The sequence below is a fragment of the Haliotis asinina genome, chromosome 10 (assembly GCF_037392515.1).
Source record: "Haliotis asinina isolate JCU_RB_2024 chromosome 10, JCU_Hal_asi_v2, whole genome shotgun sequence".
Taxonomy (NCBI): Eukaryota; Metazoa; Mollusca; class Gastropoda; order Lepetellida; family Haliotidae; genus Haliotis; species Haliotis asinina.
Window position 1 is genome coordinate 34972392 of NC_090289.1, and position 19595 is coordinate 34991986.

The window sequence follows — 19595 nt, forward strand, 5'->3', positions numbered from 1 at the left end:
TACATTCCAATCTATGGACAAACCATCATATTAAGAACTGGTATGGTACAACACCTTTCAAATACTTTACGGTTTTTTCACACATCACAATTTAACAGTTTAAGACTAGTGGATAAGCATGAGTTTCTAAGGCTGCTGAAGTTGAAGATTTCAAGGAAATGACTGAATGACTGAATGACTGAATGACTGAATGTTCCAACTGATCTGTTAGAATAACAACACATACAGTGTTCGCATTACTGCCATCATCTCTGGTGACATTTGTGGAACTGGTGATGTTGGCGTTACTGTCATTAGCTGAGCTGGCAGTGCTTTCGTTGTGATTTTCATTTGAATTCTCAGCATGGTTTCTTTTGATCAGCACCAGCATCACACGTGACAGTAGAGTCAGATACTTCACTGAAACAATAGAACAGGTAAACAGTGGAGTCAGGTAGTTCACTGAAAAAATGGAACAGATAAACAGCTGGAGTCAGACACTTCACTGAAACAACAGAGCAGGTAGATAGTGGAGTTAGGCACTTCACTGAAAGAATAGAACACATAGTTGAGTCAGGTACTTTACTGAAACAATAGAATAAGTACGTAGTCGAGCCAGGTACTTCAATGAAATAATAGAAGAGGTACAGACAGTAGGGTCAGATACCTAACTGAACAACTGAACAGGTAAACAACTGGGGTTAGATACTTCAAACAATAGAACAGGTACAGACTAGTAGAGTCAGTAGACAGTAGAGTCAGGTATTTCACTCAGGGAAACAATGGAGCAGGTAAACAGTGGAGTCTGGTACTTCACTGAAACAATGGAACTGATAGACAGTAGAGTCAGGTACTTCACTGAAACAATGGAACAGTAAGACACCACAAGTTACCATGACAAGTGTAAGATTCTGGTTTACCTGATTCTTCAAACTTGAGTTCAGTGGGTGCATACTGGAAGAACTTCCTGGCAGCCTCTGCGTCCTCCTTGATGAGGTGAGTGAGTCGTGAAATCTTCTCCTCTGTGGTCTGCTCCAGTGGCATGTAGCTGTTGATGAGAAGCTTGACAATCTTCTTACACACAGCAGCAGAGTCCTCCTTCAGTCTCGCTAGCAGGTGCTCCACTGGCACAATTGTCCAGAACTACAAGATGGACAAAGAATGGACAAACTAAGTTATCTTGAAAGTCATTTTCAAGACCTAATTTTTAACATTAACAGATTAATTATAATAAAATTTTAGACTTTACATTGTTCCCAGCTGCAATATGGTAGTCTGTAAACATTTAAGTGTGGGCTTGACATTCCAGTGATTAACACAATGAGCATTACTCTAAGCCAGTGGGATATAATGACATGTATCCACCATGTCATTACCTCAGTTACGAGTGTGAGTTTAGTATATACAACGCTTTTTAGCAATATTCCAGCAATATCATGGCGTTGGACACCAGAGTGTGATTTTCTGAATAAAATTGATATTGTATTGTTATCCAGACTCATGCTTAATTGCTCGTCTCCCTCTTCTGTTTGAAAGTTAGAGGAGAACCTGAAATCCCTTGATGTTCCTTTCATCAAAAGAGGATTAAAATCACTCTCATCCACAAGTACCCTCCCTTTCCTCTATGTTTTGTTTGCCACCGATATTGGTCACATGACTGGCCATATTTGTCACTCTCTCCAAATATTCATAGCCCAAACACAAGGATTTGCAGGGAAATCTAAGTAACGTGAAGGGGAGATTGGTAGGGTTGACCTCATGAGTCAGGGTAAGTATAAAGTATCAATTTTATTCAGAAAATTGCATATTTTTCCTTATCCAGTCTCATGCTTAATCTTACAGTATCTGACAGATATGGTAGTGGGTCATGTGACTTCTTGGAATTTTTTCTTCCTGCAAAACGTCCTGAATATCCCCCAAGGAACTATAATGGCAGTGTAATTCTCAAATTTCTTCTAGAGTCCAACTGGTATCTCGGTGAGGTGGGGAGGAGAAGGAAAAGAAAGCCACATTGTCAATTTACTCTGACGTCTGGAGAAACGAATGTTTTTATCTGATTGTTGAACAGAGTTGCAAATACATCTATGAGGGGAGATCCTGTCACCCATGTGAAAATTTTCAGCTTCAGACGAGAAAGAGCATCTGTTTTTATGCAAATGTTCAACTTGTCAACTATGTTGAATAGTTGAAAGGTCAGTTGAAGCAGGTTTAACAACCTTGTTGATCCATGCTTGTTTATGCAATATGCCACTGTTGAGTTGTCTGTGTGGACCATCAGTTGTATCACATTGATTTCTGACTTTCCAGCTGATTGATGTCCAACCGGCAATCCTGATTGGACCACGTCTCTGCTGCCACTCTTTTGTCAAAATGAGCACCCCATCCTTGAAGAGATGCACCCACATAAAGATGTGTGTAGCAGTCCAGCTCTGATAAATAAGTTCTGGCGCAGACATTCGATTCCTGAGTCCACCATAGAAGATATGGATCCAGATTCTCCGGTAACTGTATCAGATTCACGTTGGTCAGATGTAGATACATAAACTGCTGAAGCGGCCTTAATTGTAACCTCCCCCTGCATTTCGTCCTGGGTAGTCCTAGCAGGCATTGCCAATCTCGGAGTTTCAATGGAGAGTTTGTGATATTCCGGACTGAATCTTGATCCACTGATAATTCAGAATCATAATATGGTGGAGAGGTGTGATGAACTGTATCCCTTCAAACTACAGGTACTGTTTCGGTTTCAGTTCCGATTTTAGTTTCGATGTTAGTCGATTGACTAACCATCCTAGCTGAGTTAGTTGTCTGATGGTGAAGACAAGTTGTAGTCTAAGTTTAGAGACTTCTTGCACTTGAATCCTGTCGTCCTCAACGATAAAAGGCACTGTGTCGCCCTCAACGATGGAAATAAGTTACTATAGGCCTTGTTATCTTCGTAAACAACCACAGGGCAGATGATATTCCAAATGATAGGAAAATGACAACCCTTGAACAGGAATCTTAGATACTTCCTTGAATGTGGATGCATAGGAACATGCAGATATGTGTCCTGCAGTTCTAGCTGTCGATGTAATCGTGTGGACGAACAAGGCACTCCAGCTGTGGAAGGTGAATCATTTTGAAATGTCCCGGCTGAGTAGATAATCTCCTCATGGTGTAAATCAGTCTGAACTTTTCTTTGAACTTTTCCCTTTTCTTCTTTGGTACCAGGAAAACTGGGGAATGAAACAAACTTGTTTTGAGAAATTGGGGGGTGGTGTGAGATGATGCGATTTTATTTCTTGCATTCTTGTCTAGAAGAGACATAATTTCAACATTAGTGGTGTGTTGGTAAGCGGCGGAGTAGTCTTTAGTTGTCTCTTGTATCCTGCATGAAGAATCTGCAATATGAAGTCATCCTGTAGTATTACCCAATGTTATCAGTACCACTGTAGTCTTCCACCCGTGGCTGATGGCTGTACGGGAATGATTGATGGAAGGCTCCAGCAATTTTGAACCTGATCTTCAGTGACGTGACTGTCTGTCACTCCTAGGGGCACGGCCTCTACCGGAGGTAGTCCTGTTGTACCCTCTTGAACGATGAAAACAGCCACAATCTCCTATGCTGCTGCCATAATTCTTGTCTCTAGCATTTTGAACTCCTGAGAACTTTGATTTGTTAGATTAATGATGTGAAACCTGACGAATGACAGCAACCGAAGTATCAATACTTAATCATCATGACTTCCCTGGACTCCTGCTGACTTCCTTGATTCCTCCACCGAAGATGGCAGGTGCAGACCAAGGGGCTCTAAGTAAAGGATTGGTGAATCTGTCACTCCAGTTGCACAATGATAAAAGTCGTTGTCTTCTCAACAGAGTTAATTTGTGCTGATGTGGATGCAAAGTGCTCTGCAATAAATCGTTGATCTCTTTTCTGTGTCAGAAGGGCTGACAAAAGCCTCTGAACTTAAATTTTTGAATCTAGATATCAGTGCTTCATTAATAGCTCTAAATCTGGCTAGACCATAAAATGTACAGGTGCTGGTGTCTAGTTGAGCTTGTTTCTTGTCATCCACTTTATAACATTTAATCCGTGCATCATGAATAAGTTTATAGTCTTTGTCAATCTCTGTAGCCTTCATGAAAGGTTCCATGTGATGTAAAAGGTTTTTGCATTGAAGGATGGTATATGTTGACTTTGATATCTCATAGCTTTGTTGAAAGCTGTGCTGAGACTGTCAGGTACCTTAGAAATTGGATCAATGGGAGGAACTGTGAGTGTATCAAACTCCTACTCAACCATCCTATAAGTTAACACGTCATTAGATTCCTGCGACGGAGAATCTAAATCCAATCCATCAGCTATCCATGAAGTTACTTTCGCATCGGAAAATGTAACCTCCATTTCTTCATCCAAGAATCTATCTAAAGAGTCATGATGATGAGTGTCCCTGCGTGATTCCCTGCATGGAGGTGTACAATCATAATTAACATCCCTTCGTGCAACCTCCGTTTCTTCATCCAAGAATCTATCTAAAGAGTCATGATGACGAGTGTCCCTGCGTGATTCCCTGCATGGAGGTGTACAATCATAATTAACATCCCTTCGTGCAACCTCCGTTTGTGGATCCTTGCATGGATCCTCAAAGCATGAGTTCTCAGAATGTAATTTCCTATGTTTATCTTCTACATGTATCTCCCTTCACACACGTTCTTTTCTGCCCTAATTTTCAAACCGATGCACATTAGGCGAAGGCTTCCAATATTTGTGCCAAGATTGGAACCACGTGGAGAAATCCTCATGCGGTGAATGGTATAGGTGTATGTGCTTCTAAACCTGAGGGTGAAGATGATGTATAACGTTGTCGCTGATGAAAAGAAGGTCTTTTGTACAGAGAATCCTTTCTATCGCGATGTTGATAATTAGTAGAATCTCCTCCTTGAGGAACTGCTGTTGAGCCAACATTCGTGGAAGTATCGTGACTGCGTGATGTAGAGGTTGTCAATGGGGATGATCTATGAGAATATAAATGTTCGCGCACATCCTCTTCAACATTCATATGGGTTCGAGAGTAGGGTGATAACAGTTGCTGCAGGTGCCTTCATGGCAGCCCTCTCTTCAATGAAGCATCGATCCATTAAGGACATCATGTGTTGCATGAATTGTTCAATGAGGAGTCTGAGGTCAAAATGTAGGCCTTCTTGCTGGTGAGTATTCTTCTGAGAATACAGATGTCTTCTGAACTACGATGTAGGTGCACTGTATTGGCAATACTGCCATCCTTTGTAGAAGATGTCTGCATTGAAGGTAGATCGCCCGATGATTTATGTTGCGTGAAAGTTGCAGCTGAAATCCTTGCCTTCAAGGCAGGTTGCAATCTGTTGGTGAGCGGCACTTTTGGCAGAAGTATAGTTTGTTCGTCCAAAATTTCCACGTCATCTGGAGGCACAATATCCTACGTGAAGGAACAAGGTTTCGTTGTGGCAGATGATGACGTATTCTTCTTCTGTGACAAGGACGATTTAGAACACTTACTCTGCGATACGGATGATTCCCTTGACGTAGATCTCTTAGCCAGTGCAGCATCCATCACTAGATCATTGTCACGCTCCTGAGTAATGACTGGCATCTCAATGGAATTACAAATATCAACTGTAGTAATCAGCATTCAGTTCATAGCGCAATCATTTGCCTTACCAGACATAACTGATGGGTACCGTCTTACCTTGTCCCTTGCACAATGCCAAACAAATATTGATTAAATTCAGACAATAAATGGTGACAAAGATGACAGCGGATGTTGGAAGCACCAAATGTAGTGCAAATATGACGAATTAATACAATTAGCATAGACGGAAAACCGTCTATTTAGATAATAGTCTGAAAAAAATAGAGAAAAGTGCCATTAGGGAGCCCAAGATGCTACACAGTCTTCCTGTTGGGCAAGGAAGGAAAGAGTGACAAATATGTCTGGTCATCACGATCATGTGACCAATATTGGGAGCACACAGAGGGTACTCATGGGTGAGTGTGATGTTAAAGTAGAGGAAAGGGAGGGTACTCATGGGTGAGTGTGATGTTAAAGTAGAGGAAAGGGAGGGTACTCATGGGTGAGTGTGATGTTAAAGTAGAGGAAAGGGAGGGTACTCATGGGTGAGTGTGATGAAGAGGGGAACTTCAAGAGATTTCAAGTGTTCCACTAACTTTCCAACAGAAGAGGGAGAAGTGCAATTAAGCATGAGTCAGGATAAGTAAAAATACTGGACCTCACATACTGTACACATGTGGATAATCGAACCTGGGTCTCCGGCATTACAAGTGAACACTTTAACCACTAGGCTACCCCCCATCGCCCCACCTCTATTTGGAAGATTTCAATATATTTCATTTGATAAAGCCAATCAAAAACAACATACCATTACTGGTGAACACATATAAGATGACCCCAATGTGCATACTTGGGAACGCCCCACAGAATGATCCACTTGAAACAAGAGGGAGACAGGTTGTCTGATAAATATCGAAATCTGTTTAACAGTATTGAGACAGGTGTAAAACAGTAGCGAGACAGGTGCTACACAGTAGCGAGACGGGTGTTAATCAGTAGTGGTGTTGATTTCATGTCACGGTTAGCATGCACTGCACGTGCATAATTGTCAAGCTACCTGTAGCAGCCAAGTGTACTCCCCCATTTCTTTGTTCCGCCTCTCTTGTCACAAATGCGTTTAGTGCGCAGGATCATCTAATATGTGTCTAGCAGTACATGTCAATTGCAGACCAATACACAGTATCGATTGTTTGTATTACAGTCTGTATGTGTCCAGCTAATACTGTGCTGTATGCAATGTTAAGAAATATTCATGTATCTACAGTAGAACACGGATATAGCGAACACGGATATAGCGAACAAACGGATATAGCGAACAAATTTAAAAGTCCCGTCAATGGTCCCTTGATAATATCAATAAAATTATACGTGAATAACGAACTCGTGAGTAGCGAATTAACGGTTATAGCGAACTGATTTCCTGACGACGTGAGTAGCGAACTCACTCAGTGTCAGCTCAGTGTCAACTCAGCGACTTAGCGGTATACATCAACCTCGATCCGATCTCAGACTTATGTGGAGTGAACTGTCAGATAAGGCAGAAGAAATCCCGGCTGATGTCATGCTGGATGACTTCAACGCTGACAATGAAATTGTTGTAGCCGAAAGACCTACAGAAGACGAGATTGTGACGTCAGTCAGCCACCAGTTTGCCACGCCCACTGTCGCACCTGCTCCCGACTCGGACAGTGAAGATGATGAACCTCGTCCGAAGCCATCATTTGCTGAGGCCAATGCAGCATTAGAGACACTGCGTCATCTGCTTGTGAGTGAAGGATCAGACAATTCTACTTTTGACTCTCTAGCAGATGTATGTGCAGCAGTCAACAAAATGAAATCGGCAGGACGTGGCGTGCAGAGCAAAATTGTGGACTATGTTAAACGCAGTTAAGAGTTATAGTGTTGAAATTGTTGTGATTGTTAAACATGTTCTAGATAATGTATTTGAACAATGAAATCAGAATTTTAATGTCAATGTACAAGAATAAAAATATGTAGCCCAAGTATATACGTGTCTCTTCATCTCTATAAGCCAATATGGCGGTCAAACGAACAACGGATATAGCGAACTAAATCCCTTGGTCCCTTGGAGTTCGTTATATCCGTGTTCTACTGTTTATTAAAGTTGTGTAGTAACCCTGGTGAGCAACAATAGAGGCAGTAAGTTTACCTTAATTGCTCGGATTTTCTTGACCTTGAGAAGAAGGTCCATCATGGCCTTCCTGACTGACTCGGACATATCATGTACATGGTCTCTCATGGTGGGCAGTACCTGCTTCAGCAGCGGGTGACACAGATGGTTGTCCAGCAACTCGGTCAGACCCTGTCAATGGACATAGTATGCATAACCATGTTGTGTGGACATAGCATATAGAATTCTGTTAGTGGACACAGTACATATTCCTGTTTATAGACTACTAATATTACACATCTTTTACTCTCCCTGCTGAGTGGATACGAACTGCAGATAAAATTCTAAGCCTCTCATGTCCATTCACCCGTGTGCTCCATACTGCCCCGTTATAAGAATGTCTGGGGTCAGTGCTCCATACTGCCCCTTTATAAGAATGTCTGGGGTCACTCCTGGGAAGCATGCAGCATTCTCCACTACCTGCTCTTCCTAGTTTGTCCCTCCATTCTCGTTCTTGGAGCAATGTTTTAATCTGAGTAGTTCCATATTTTATCAACTCATCCTATCTCACATGGTGCAATTAAAGCCTTAAAACCTTAATCTGTGTCGGATCTCCAAAAGCACCCTTCCACGATGGATGTTAAGTAACAGTTGCCATATCGGGCCATCATTAAAGACAGGACTCTGGTAAAAATGTAATCTCACAGAATCGAAGAGCACATTCAAAAGTACAGGGTTGTCTGGGAGACTTTGGCTCTGGAGGTGGTGGCAGTGTCCAGGCAAGTAAACTCACGATCCTCCATTAGGATGGGTGACTGAATCTGTTTTGAGCAAATCGTGCTGATATCCTTGTCAACCAGCATAGCTACAACAAGGTTAGAGAAACCATGTGGATACTTGGGATGATAAGAACTTTGGCGAATTAAATCCATCATTTACAGAGATCAATAATTTCAGAGATCATCAAATGAAGATGAAAGGTCAGGTCTCGATTCCGCATAGCATAGGAGCAGGGTAAGTCATTTATAGATGTACTCCTCGGAAGACGATTAGCTTATCTACAATCCAATCCAAAACATCACACTCCACCCTGTCAAAACTACCCTCCAGAATAGGAGACTTAATTCATGTGGCCAGGCAAAGGCAGTTCTGTGCAGCAAATGGTGATGGTGCCTCAGGATATGACGAAACGCGCAGGCGTTTATTTGTCAAACAAGGACGTACATTCATCAAACGGGTAGGTTTTGCATCCGAGACTAGGCAAATGAGATCACACGAATCACCGTATCAAAATAGGTACAGACACAGTCGGATTGTCCTGAGAGGGATCCCATGACTCTGGAATAGGCTGAGGTGTAACCGTAGCAGCCGGAGTTCCTAAAGATGCAGAATATGTGATGGTCATAGCAATAGACAGCCTAAGATCAGTAGGAGACGGCAAAGTCAAACCACAACAACAAGTACAGCTTGCATGATTTCAAGAACCAATGGCAACTATTCAAACAGGCACGATCTGTGGACTGAGAGTGGTGCGATTAATGCCTTCAATTGGACAAATGGGAATGAACCAGCGCAATTAGGTGCACCAGGAACGATCCAAGATGACTGGAAATTTGGAGAACTAACTCAGTTGGATGAATCACGAGCATGAGGGAGAAATCTTCAAGGAGAACGAAGAGGCCATACATCAGTACTCAAGTCCATCTGATTCAGATAAGACTCAGGACCCAGGGATTTGTCAAATGAGACTGACCAGGGAACGGGAAGACATTCTTCAACCATGGATTTGCCTGAATCAGTAGGGGAGTTCCCCGACGAGAAGACAACCTGCTGGTCCTGAGATCTTGTGAATTGGGCATCCTCTTGATTTGACTGATCCATCACAACCACATGAAATGCATTGAAACAGGCAGGTGAAGGGGAGGTGGAACGGTCGTATCCTTCAGTGCTACCAGCAAGACAATGGTAACCTATCCTCCTAGGGGTTTGCATTGGTTGCAATGCTGTTTCAAGATGCAAAAGACCACACAATCAACACAAGATGTATGGGGGTCAGCAGTTGAAAACATCTTTTTGCACTGTGCGCAAAAGTTTCTTTTCCCTGAAGAATCGTCAGTTTTTTCCATGTTGAGAGGGATGGAAGAGAATTCAGAAAATCAGTTTGCAGAATACTTTCACACCACAATGCGACAAGAAAGAGGATGACTAAAGAGAGGTGTTCATGTGAGCAGGTAGTTGCATGCTTCCGAGGAGTTACCCCAGACACCCTTATATGGGCAAATGGTCAAGACAAGAATTTGTTTTTGTTTCCACTCAGCATGTCAAACTGAAGAGAGAGCGTACAAGACCTGAGATAGGATAGGTTTAAAAATTAGATTATATAACCCTACCAGGGGAGGACACACAAAAAATCAGCCATAAGTGCCATATAATAACATTAACTTACATCTATCTTAGCGCTAAGAGAGCCTCGAAAATCTAGACGCTTGTTGTTTATAAATATGACTGGCTTCCATTGTCTTCCTAAGCAGAAAAGACAGAATCTGATTGTTGATAAAGTCAAACTGCAACAAGATGCCAGACACTGAACTGAGGGATGTAAACAAGTTTAGGCCAAACTACTAGTGATTAATAACCATGAGCATTCCATTGCCTTTGAATCTCTCATGTAATCAGTAAGCACCCAGCCCATTAAGTCCCCTGGAACTAAAACCACATGTTGCTGGGGACTTATGCTCATCTGCAATCTCCGCTGTTGATTGATCATGATAACAGCCACACTGACACTCACCCGAACTACACTCAGGCGGACTTCAGCTGAATTGGCATCATTCAGATGATCCTGGAGCAGTTTCGTGATGAACATCTTAATGGTGAGGTTGGGCAGAAGCTCCCAGTAGCTGGACATGATGCGACAAACACCTTCCACTGCGATACGCCGAGCCACAGGGTAGTCATCATACAGGGCAGTCTGTGTGGGAAAAACTTAGTTATAAAACAGGGTTCTACAGGATTCGATGCACACATTCCACAGCGATACATCAAGCTTTGAGGTAGTGATCACACAAGGCAGTCTGTAGGGGAAATTTAAAACCTTTATTTCTTCTTCCCTATGTCAGTCACTTACCAGCAAAGCTTCACACTGTCTGTTGATGAATTCATCCTTCTGCACGGGGCAGGTAAGTGGGAACACGTCACACAGTATGAAGGTGGCATTTGCCCTCACATCACAGTTAGGTACCTACAGGGACAAAACCCCAGAAAATTATTAAACTGCATACAGGTGTCATGTAACATTTGGAATTACACTTTCTTCATGAAGTCCCACTCAGGATTTGAACCTACACTGTCGCAGTAAGGCACCTAATCACCAGTACACAAAGTTAGCTGCTGGTCCCACTCTGCTGCAGAGCATTCCCCAAGATTGGAAGTCAGACGACTCGTAGTCTAGACTGCGTACTTTGTACTTTTCTAAGTGTAAACTACTGTAATCTCAAATACATCAAATGCAATATTTAACCACTTTCTAAATGGCATTGTGTATTCATGCCTACAGAGTGTCTCATGGTTATTAAAGTCAATCCCTTTTATGGAAAATATTTCTGGATTCAGAGCTTGAATTGCTTATATTTTTGTAAGGTATAACCTGTTTGAACTTAATCCAAGACACTTGATACCAGAAACAGTGAAATTCCACTGAAAACATGAAATTCCACTTGACATTAAGATGCATTTTACATGGGCCCAAATATCTCCAGCTGAAGGGACAGTATGAAGCATTGTTGTGTAGCCTTCACAACACCTGTGATGCCTATGGCAGAGATGTACTAACATTTATCTAAACATGTGTTTACTGACAGTAACGAATGGGAGGGACTCCAGTAGCGATGCCGCTTCAAGGGAATGAGAAATTAAGCCACCTCAAGTTGTTGGAATATGTCCCTCAAGGATGGGGATACATACATTGAGCGACCTCCACAGGATGGGGTTGTACAGTCTCAGCAGCATATCGGTAACGCCTGTCTGTATCTTCTGGTTGTGTAAGTACTGCAGCAACTGAGAGGGAGATATACACAACTGATAACCCACACAAAGTACAAGTTATAAACCACACTCAGTATAACACATATTACAACACCAAAGTATAACAAACCATAACCCACTCAATATAAAAACTTACTACCCACATAAGTACATGTACAAAACTTTTTAACCCACACTAACTTTAAAAACTAATAATTCACGCGTTGTATAAATGCATAACATAGTTCATGATTTTCTGTTTGCTTGAAGTAACAAGCACTAAACCTGAGAGTTATCAAGTTTGGTCAAAATGACAAGTATATTGCATCCCATACCAAAGAAACAGGTGAACGAGTCCCATATTACGACACTCAGCAACAATGTAAAGTAATCCTTGGCAATGTTCTAAAAGCATTATCTAGCCTCATGTAAAAATCGAAACGAATTATTGCAGGGCTAACGAACATGTTGAACAGTCAAAGAAGGCATACCCGTGACAACAGTGAAAATATGTTGGTTCCGTCTCTCCTGGCATGGACAGCATGATTCATCAGGTTCTGGATACAGTCATTTTCAAGTTTCTGAAAATATACATTCCACTGATCTCTCAAAAAAACCCACGGATTTAGAACTAGGACAGTTACAACAGCAATTACTAAGGAATCCTGAGAGCATTCCACATTACTAGTCCTCAGTAAGAGGCAAATTAATGAGTCATTCATCAGACACTGATGATATAAATAGATCAATGCTCATGATGTCAATCACTGGATTGACTAGTCCAGACATGATTACTTACAGACCACCATCATATAGCTGAAATAGTGCCGAGTGTGGCGTTAAAATATAAACACACAATCAAGCCACGATGACATGGGTTGATGCTAATAACATCAACCATCTGTTGTAAGCTCTACTTGTTTTTTTCATCATACCTCTAAGCAAGGCCCTGATGCCTGCTTCCATGCTCGGAAGAAAACTTCCCCATAGAATGTACTCATGTCCCTGTGGATGAAATGGAAACTTCAGTAATACATGCACTTCAGTAATACATGCACTTCAGTAATAAAGGTTTTGGTTTTGTTTAAGTCACAAAATCAGGTAAATGCCTTCGTCCTCATAAACATTAACAGGATTTTTTTCCCTGTACTTTCTATTAAAATAAGGGAGTTTAGCACTTTATGGAAAGTGAAGGGTATGGTTCTGTCAAGTTCAGCTGTAGGCTAAATTTACATATACCAGAATCACTCATGCATTTTCTGCACATGATAGGAGGGAAGATAAAGTTAGGGTTTGGGTTAGGTTAGCCTGGTTAGATTCCTTTATACATAATACAAAAGCCAGAAGTACCTGAAACAATGGTATCGGTATACGTAAAGTACTCAGCCAATTCAAAATGTTTTGAAAGTTAATCCAAACACTATATAGACAGCTGCTTTGATACCATTTGTTTTGTTTTTGAATTTCATATGGCAGGATCAAATGTGACTATTCATTCAGTATGGATACTTTTACATTACATAGAACGGGGAGAAAAAGGCTGCATTTTCCTAGGGCATGTCTTGGACACTAGAATTAAAGGAGCCAAGCTGTGTGGCTACATTACACTGAACAGTGAGATATTCACAGTCAAGTTACTACAGAATATTGAATGAGCATTACCTTGTTGATCCTGGGAAGAATTCTTTAAACCTCACATAAAGCTGGCCTGTGAACTCTGGAGAAATGTTGAAGAGGAAGGCCAGAAACTTTCGACCCTAAAAACATGAATGGGTCCAGATAGCATTACAATTTACAATCAATGTAACAGTTTTAGTTTATCAATACTTTGAGATAACCTGTAGAAAATACATAGAAGCAAATCAATGTTAATCATTTATCCTCATTCTTCATTCTTTGGACAGAAGGGCCCAGTGACTTAAGGTTTCCCATTCTCTGTCAAGAGTAACCTCCCTTAGACATACAAGGACTAAGTCAGTTGGAGTCCCAGTATCTTCACTCCTTGGACAGAATGGCCCAGAGACTTAAGGTATCCCATTCTGTATCCAAAGTAACCTCCCTTAGACCATGTAGACATAAGTAACCTCCCTTAGACATACCAGGATATAGCAAGTGATTTGGTGTCCAAATTCCCAAAGTGTTTGCCAGCTCTATGAGCTCATGTGTTGAAATAAAGCATGATTGTTGGATAACTGTGTTGGAAGCTACACCGAAATGTTGCTCATATTACATTAAAGAAGTTTCTAGCCATAGAAATCTCCTTGTTGGTCATGATGATAGGATGTCATTGTCATTACCTTGATGTTTAACAACAAAGATTTTGACTCAAACACTGTACATCAGAACACCAACCAGTTCATACCCACTTCTAATATCTGAAACTCGAGACTTTTACCTGGAAACATTAATCCACATTAATGCAGCATGCTATAATATCTATATGTACAGTTCAAAGTGCTGTAAAACCCAACCCATTGAGTGAGTACGTTTGATTTAATGCTGCTTTAGACCTATCCTGGATGTATGACAGCATGTTAGCTTTATGTTAGAGTAAACAGAGAAAGACACCTTTCAAAAGACAACACTACCCACCCCAATGTTCCCTGACTATTTGTTGTTTAACGCCACACTCAGCACTATTCCAGCTACATGGCAGTCTGTAAATAATGGAGTCTTGAACAGAGAATCCAGTGGTCAACAGCATGAACATCAATCTACACAAATGGGATGTGACGACATGTGTCAACCAAGTCACTGAGTGTAACCACCCGATCCAGTTAGTCTCCTCTTATGACAAGCAAGTGTTGCTGAAGACCAATTCTAAACCGCACCTTCATGTGTCCCCTGACTACTAAGCATACACTACTATAACAAAGTGATCTGGAATCAGGGACTACTATTTGCCTGGATCAGACTTACATCAGGTTCACGGAGAAAAGGCTTGGCTGCCACACATGCAATGAGCCTCTGTTTGAGTGACTCTATGTCATCATTGTCCCAGTTGATAAGCAGGACTGCATCATGCATTGCCCACACTCGTTTCACCTTGACAGCCTGCAACATGTACATGCATGGGTAGTGTTGATTCCAATTCCATAAAACAAAAAAAGGAGGTGTCTACAGCACAGATGCAACAAATCCATCATTAGTCAATATAGGGCAACAAATGCAGATAATATTGTTTGAATTACAAAGCACATGAGCAATGAGTTTTCATTCTTGAAATGGAGCAAGTGTGGTTTAAGCCGATTTAGAAATATTCCCACAGGAGACAACATAAAAAAAATAGGCTTTACACATTGTACCAATGCATGCAATCAAACCAAGGTATTTAACATGACAATCAAACACTTTAAAAAAGAGGCTACCCAACACTGAGTCAAATATTAAGAACATAAATCGTCTGACATGCTTTGGTAATGGTGACAGGGTTAATTTGTCATAACACTGACCATTGACCACATTGCTATCTAATGAAATACACAGGGCTGGGAATAGGAAAATCTATTTTCTGCTGTAAACTTTATATAGTGTCATTGAATGGGAGGTTCAAAATGATCAGTTTGAAATATAGTCGACAGAAATTCACATATCAGTGGAAAATTGCCATCCTTGAATATAATTGGCTGCTGTCTGTTATCCTTCCATTTTGCATATCTTGTAATTGGAAAACAATATCCAAATTCAAATAAAAACATTCTTTCTTAATAATTTCAGGAACATTTGTTTAGAGTGATCACAAACAACACTTGGTACCAGTTAACAACTGGACTCCACAAACAAACAGGATGGAGTAACGTCAACTGTGTATGCCTGAAAAGGCCATGTATTACTTACAGTAACTTTCTCAGCAGCCTGAGCACTCTCCAAGAAGAAGTGGAGTGTGTTGACTGCAACCTCCTCCTTCCCCTCCAGACCCCGGCGCCACCACATCTCCAGCAGCTGTGCAATGTCACTTCGTAGACCGAGTGCCTCCTCCGGCAGAGACATCAACACACCTGCAACCACAGAGGTATTAAGTGTGAATGAATGATCTTTTATGCTTCAGTCAGCATTGATTGATTGATTGATTGAATAAGTGAGTGAGTGAATTATGTTTCATGTCAAAATTACATCTGTAATATTTCAGCTGAAATGAGTGTTACACATTGTCCATACACAAAGATTCAAACCTTCAGTGCTACAAGCAAATGCTTTAATTACTGCCCCACCTCACCCCATGGCAATGTCATGACGACCTGTAAATAGAATCTAGGCATCACTCACCGTGAAGAAGGACAGCAGTTTCGAAAAGACAGGGCGGAACTGGGTCCTTTTCATTGTGCAAGGTAGCCCGGGCAATGAATACCACACATTCCAGTAGGGAAAATGTGTGGTTCATTTTCTGTAGAGAGAAGGAGCATGTAAGTTATAAAGTGCAACTCCGGTAACAGCTTTCAGGAAAACACCATCATGATAATCTATTTTCTCTAAGATCTAAGTTTAATTACATAATTGGCCAAAAATGTAGGAATTGGTTCTCCAGTAATATAGATATGTGCATGAAAAATAACACGACAGACTGATGCACCCTTTACATCAATGGAAAGTCACATGTAGCTTTTTCATTATAAAGTGGACACATTTCATGCCATGTGTCATCAGTTTGCTAGAAAATAAAAATACTGCCTCAATTTTCAAGAAAATAAAGGGAATATTCAATCAATCTTGTGGCTTCAATTGTACTTCTCATCATGTAACAATACATGCAAACAATTTTGTCTTGTATTTCTAATTTCAAGCTAAAGCATAATGATCCATACCACATCAAGTGATTAAGTCAAATATACTTCAGTTTACAAGCAAGGACTTTCAGCAGCAAAACAGTGCAATTGAATTGATAAACAGTAACAATACTTCCTGCTAAAACTATTTGTCAGTAAGGGCTAACGAAATAAATTGGCCGTGTGATAAAAAAGATAATTCATATACTTCTTCATCTTCATCCAGACTCATGATGGCTTCTGTCGTCATGGAGTACAGCTCTGTCCACATGGCACTGACATCTCGCTGCTGACAAGAACACAATGTCTCTCGCAGTTTTCTTGCTTTCTGATTTTTCTGCAGAATGAATTAAAGAAAATAATGACCCCATAAAGTTTTCATTATTAACACTCTCACTATCATTATTCCAATTATATAACTGTGAGAAGGACTAAAAAACAGATATCTCTGCTTGTTTTTTTTATCTCTCTTGAAAAAGTCACCATAGGGCTGAAATATTGCCGATGTGACTGCAAAGTTTAACTCACAGACTCCTGAAAAAACGACGAGTTCAATAAAACCATCTCTTAAACTACACCACTGAATAACATTAATTAATCATGACAACAAAATGATAATAATAGCGATTAAGTCATGTCGCAATGAAAAGAATGCATCAAATGAAATTAATACAACAAATATTACAATTGCCTGACCAGCATAAGTCATCAACCAGCATAAGACCAGAGAATATGGTGAGATGAGGTGAGGTGAGGTGAGATGAGATGAAACTGGGTTAACGTCATAATTAAGAATATTCGTTCAGACTTAGCGGCATGGTTTTATCATGTTTATAGCGCTAACTCACTGAGACACAATGCCACAATTAAGCATGAATACCGTACTCAAATACAGTATTATGACTCCAGGTCAACATATGTGTGCTTCAATCTTGACAGTGGCTTTAGTCAAAGACCCATTCTCTTCCCCTGTAATGACGTCATGGTTTGCCAAAATCTTACATTGGATTCACTTGATATGAAAGAGATGATTCCATCTGCATTTTTCTTCTCACAAAGGGAGAACAACTCTGTGCTTGGCATGATGACTTCTGAAACGTAACATAATTATTATCAACATAAAAAGTACAAAGAACTTTACCTTCTCCCATTTGTTGGTTTCATATTAATTTTCGATTCACTGTGTGCATGTGCAGAACATGTAAAAATATCTATTGGTGAACTTCCACTTTGGTCATATGCTTTAGCTTGCACAGCGAGTTTAAAATTAATGTGAAACCTACGAATGAAGCAAGGGACCCAGAAGTCAGTATTATCTAAATTCACAAATCTGAACTTAAATTTGCTAAAACCATTCAAGTTTAGGTGTTTCAGTATAGACATAACTAATGATATGGAGAAGTGACTTGTAATTATGATCTGTTGGCTAGGGGGAATGTAAACAAGAGTCATAAGAAGATGACATATTCCCCCGGGCCCCACATGTTTGAAAGGATAAATAATCTGAGAGTTACTCATTGTCTTTTTAGACTAAGTTTGAATTGTTTCCATGGAATTCATGAAAATTATAAATGCCATATATCTGTAACCAGCAAAGTCACAATTTCAAGATCTGTCTCATATATCTGCCAAGATCTGTTAAAAGATATGAAATGGTTTTTGAGTTGTGCTCTGGGAAGGAAGCCCATCCCTCCATTTTGAGATTAAGTCCGAAACATTTCCATGGAAACCAAGAAAACAATAAATCACAAAAACCTGTAAAAACCAAAAGGCACCACTTTGGGGTCTGCCACACATAGCTGCCAAGTTTTACGGACAGATATTAAGAAGTTTTTGAGTTCTGCTCTGGAAATGAAACACACCTCTCACTTTTGAGACTATGTCTGAAACGTTTCCATGGAAACCGAGAAAATAATAAATCACAAAAACCTGTACATAGCAAAAGGCACCACTTTAGGTTCTGATTGATATATAAACCAACTTTTGCAAAAAAATATTGAACGGTTTTTGAGTTCTGCTCCGGAAACGAAGCCCACCTCACCATAAGACTAACACCAAAATGTTCCATGGAAAAACAAGAAAAATATAAATGCCAAAAATCTGTAAATAGCAAAGGGCACAACCATAGGCTGAGATTACTATATCTATCAAGTTTGGTCTAAAAATATTGAATGGTTTCTGAGTAATGCTCTGGAAACACAATGATTACTGACGGACGGATGGATGGATAGGGGACGGACGAACAGACGAGGTGTCAACTATATCCCCCCGCATTACATGCTGGGGTGATAAAAAATATGAAGGTCCTGTATGTTGACTGCCTTGGTAAAACAAGTAACAATCAATGCAAACTGGGATTTGAATGCCAAGCCACACACACTTTTCTGGCACACCACAGTGCACAATGATGTGCAAATTGCAAATTTATGTAAAATGTTTCTGTCAAAGCACCTTTCATCTTTTGGCTTATGAAACTGTAATATGTTTTATTGGAATGCAGTCGGCAATAATCCAGCTATGCGATTGGTGGTATGTAAATAACTGACTTGGAACTGCCGTGAGCAGCGATATCTTGACTGTATACAAACATAGGACCGCATATAGAGACTAGACCAGACTGTGCCAGACAGTCCACGTCAACATCGTGAGCATCGATCAACTGTGATGGCATGCATCGTGGACCACATATCAGTGTATTGAATACGGACTCCGGTGTTTCATGATAGTCTTGCATTGACAGCCCATCCACATGATCCTGTTATTCGACTGTCATTGGCTTACAGTTACAAGTAAGTCAGTAAAAAGACAGTGATGCGACAATGCATATAGAAAATTATCGTAAACTATGAACACAGCTCGATCAGAATGGAATCTATCAAATCGACCCATTGAAATTTGACCCACATAGGTTTGGTGAAGTACCTCTTCGCTCTTGAATTTTTGCGCCACAATATTATGATCTCGTCTTTTCCCGAACACAGACGAGATTGCTTGTAATTGACTGGGCTCATGTCTACAGCGACGCTCACCAACGGTGGAACCAGTTTATAATATTCTGCATTTCCTAGTGCAACTTATGTTATATGCATCAGCTTTTGTTCTATTTGG

General features: G+C 40.5%; 1 protein-coding gene across 2 annotated transcripts in view; it reads right to left on the bottom strand.

Moving 5' to 3' along the window:
• Positions 1–19507, bottom strand: part of LOC137298279 (condensin-2 complex subunit G2-like) — a 37373-nt gene extending 17866 nt beyond the window's left edge. The window contains exons 1-15 of one of the 2 annotated variants that reach the window (XM_067830463.1): positions 19410–19507; positions 17490–17578; positions 16696–16824; positions 15991–16108; positions 15562–15722; positions 14644–14778; positions 13387–13481; positions 12660–12729; positions 12216–12305; positions 11665–11757; positions 10829–10942; positions 10493–10672; positions 7741–7893; positions 900–1122; positions 227–399 (exon numbers count right to left, since the gene is read on the bottom strand). In XM_067830463.1, the coding sequence (XP_067686564.1) occupies positions 227–399; positions 900–1122; positions 7741–7893; positions 10493–10672; positions 10829–10942; positions 11665–11757; positions 12216–12305; positions 12660–12729; positions 13387–13481; positions 14644–14778; positions 15562–15722; positions 15991–16108; positions 16696–16824; positions 17490–17570 (1815 nt within the window). In that variant the 5' untranslated portion in view covers positions 17571–17578; positions 19410–19507. Of the gene's footprint in view, positions 1–226; positions 400–899; positions 1123–7740; positions 7894–10492; positions 10673–10828; positions 10943–11664; positions 11758–12215; positions 12306–12659; positions 12730–13386; positions 13482–14643; positions 14779–15561; positions 15723–15990; positions 16109–16695; positions 16825–17489; positions 17579–19391 lie in introns of both variants that reach the window. The other variant, XM_067830462.1, reaches the window with a different exon arrangement.
• Between the last annotated feature and the right edge of the window lie 88 nt (positions 19508–19595).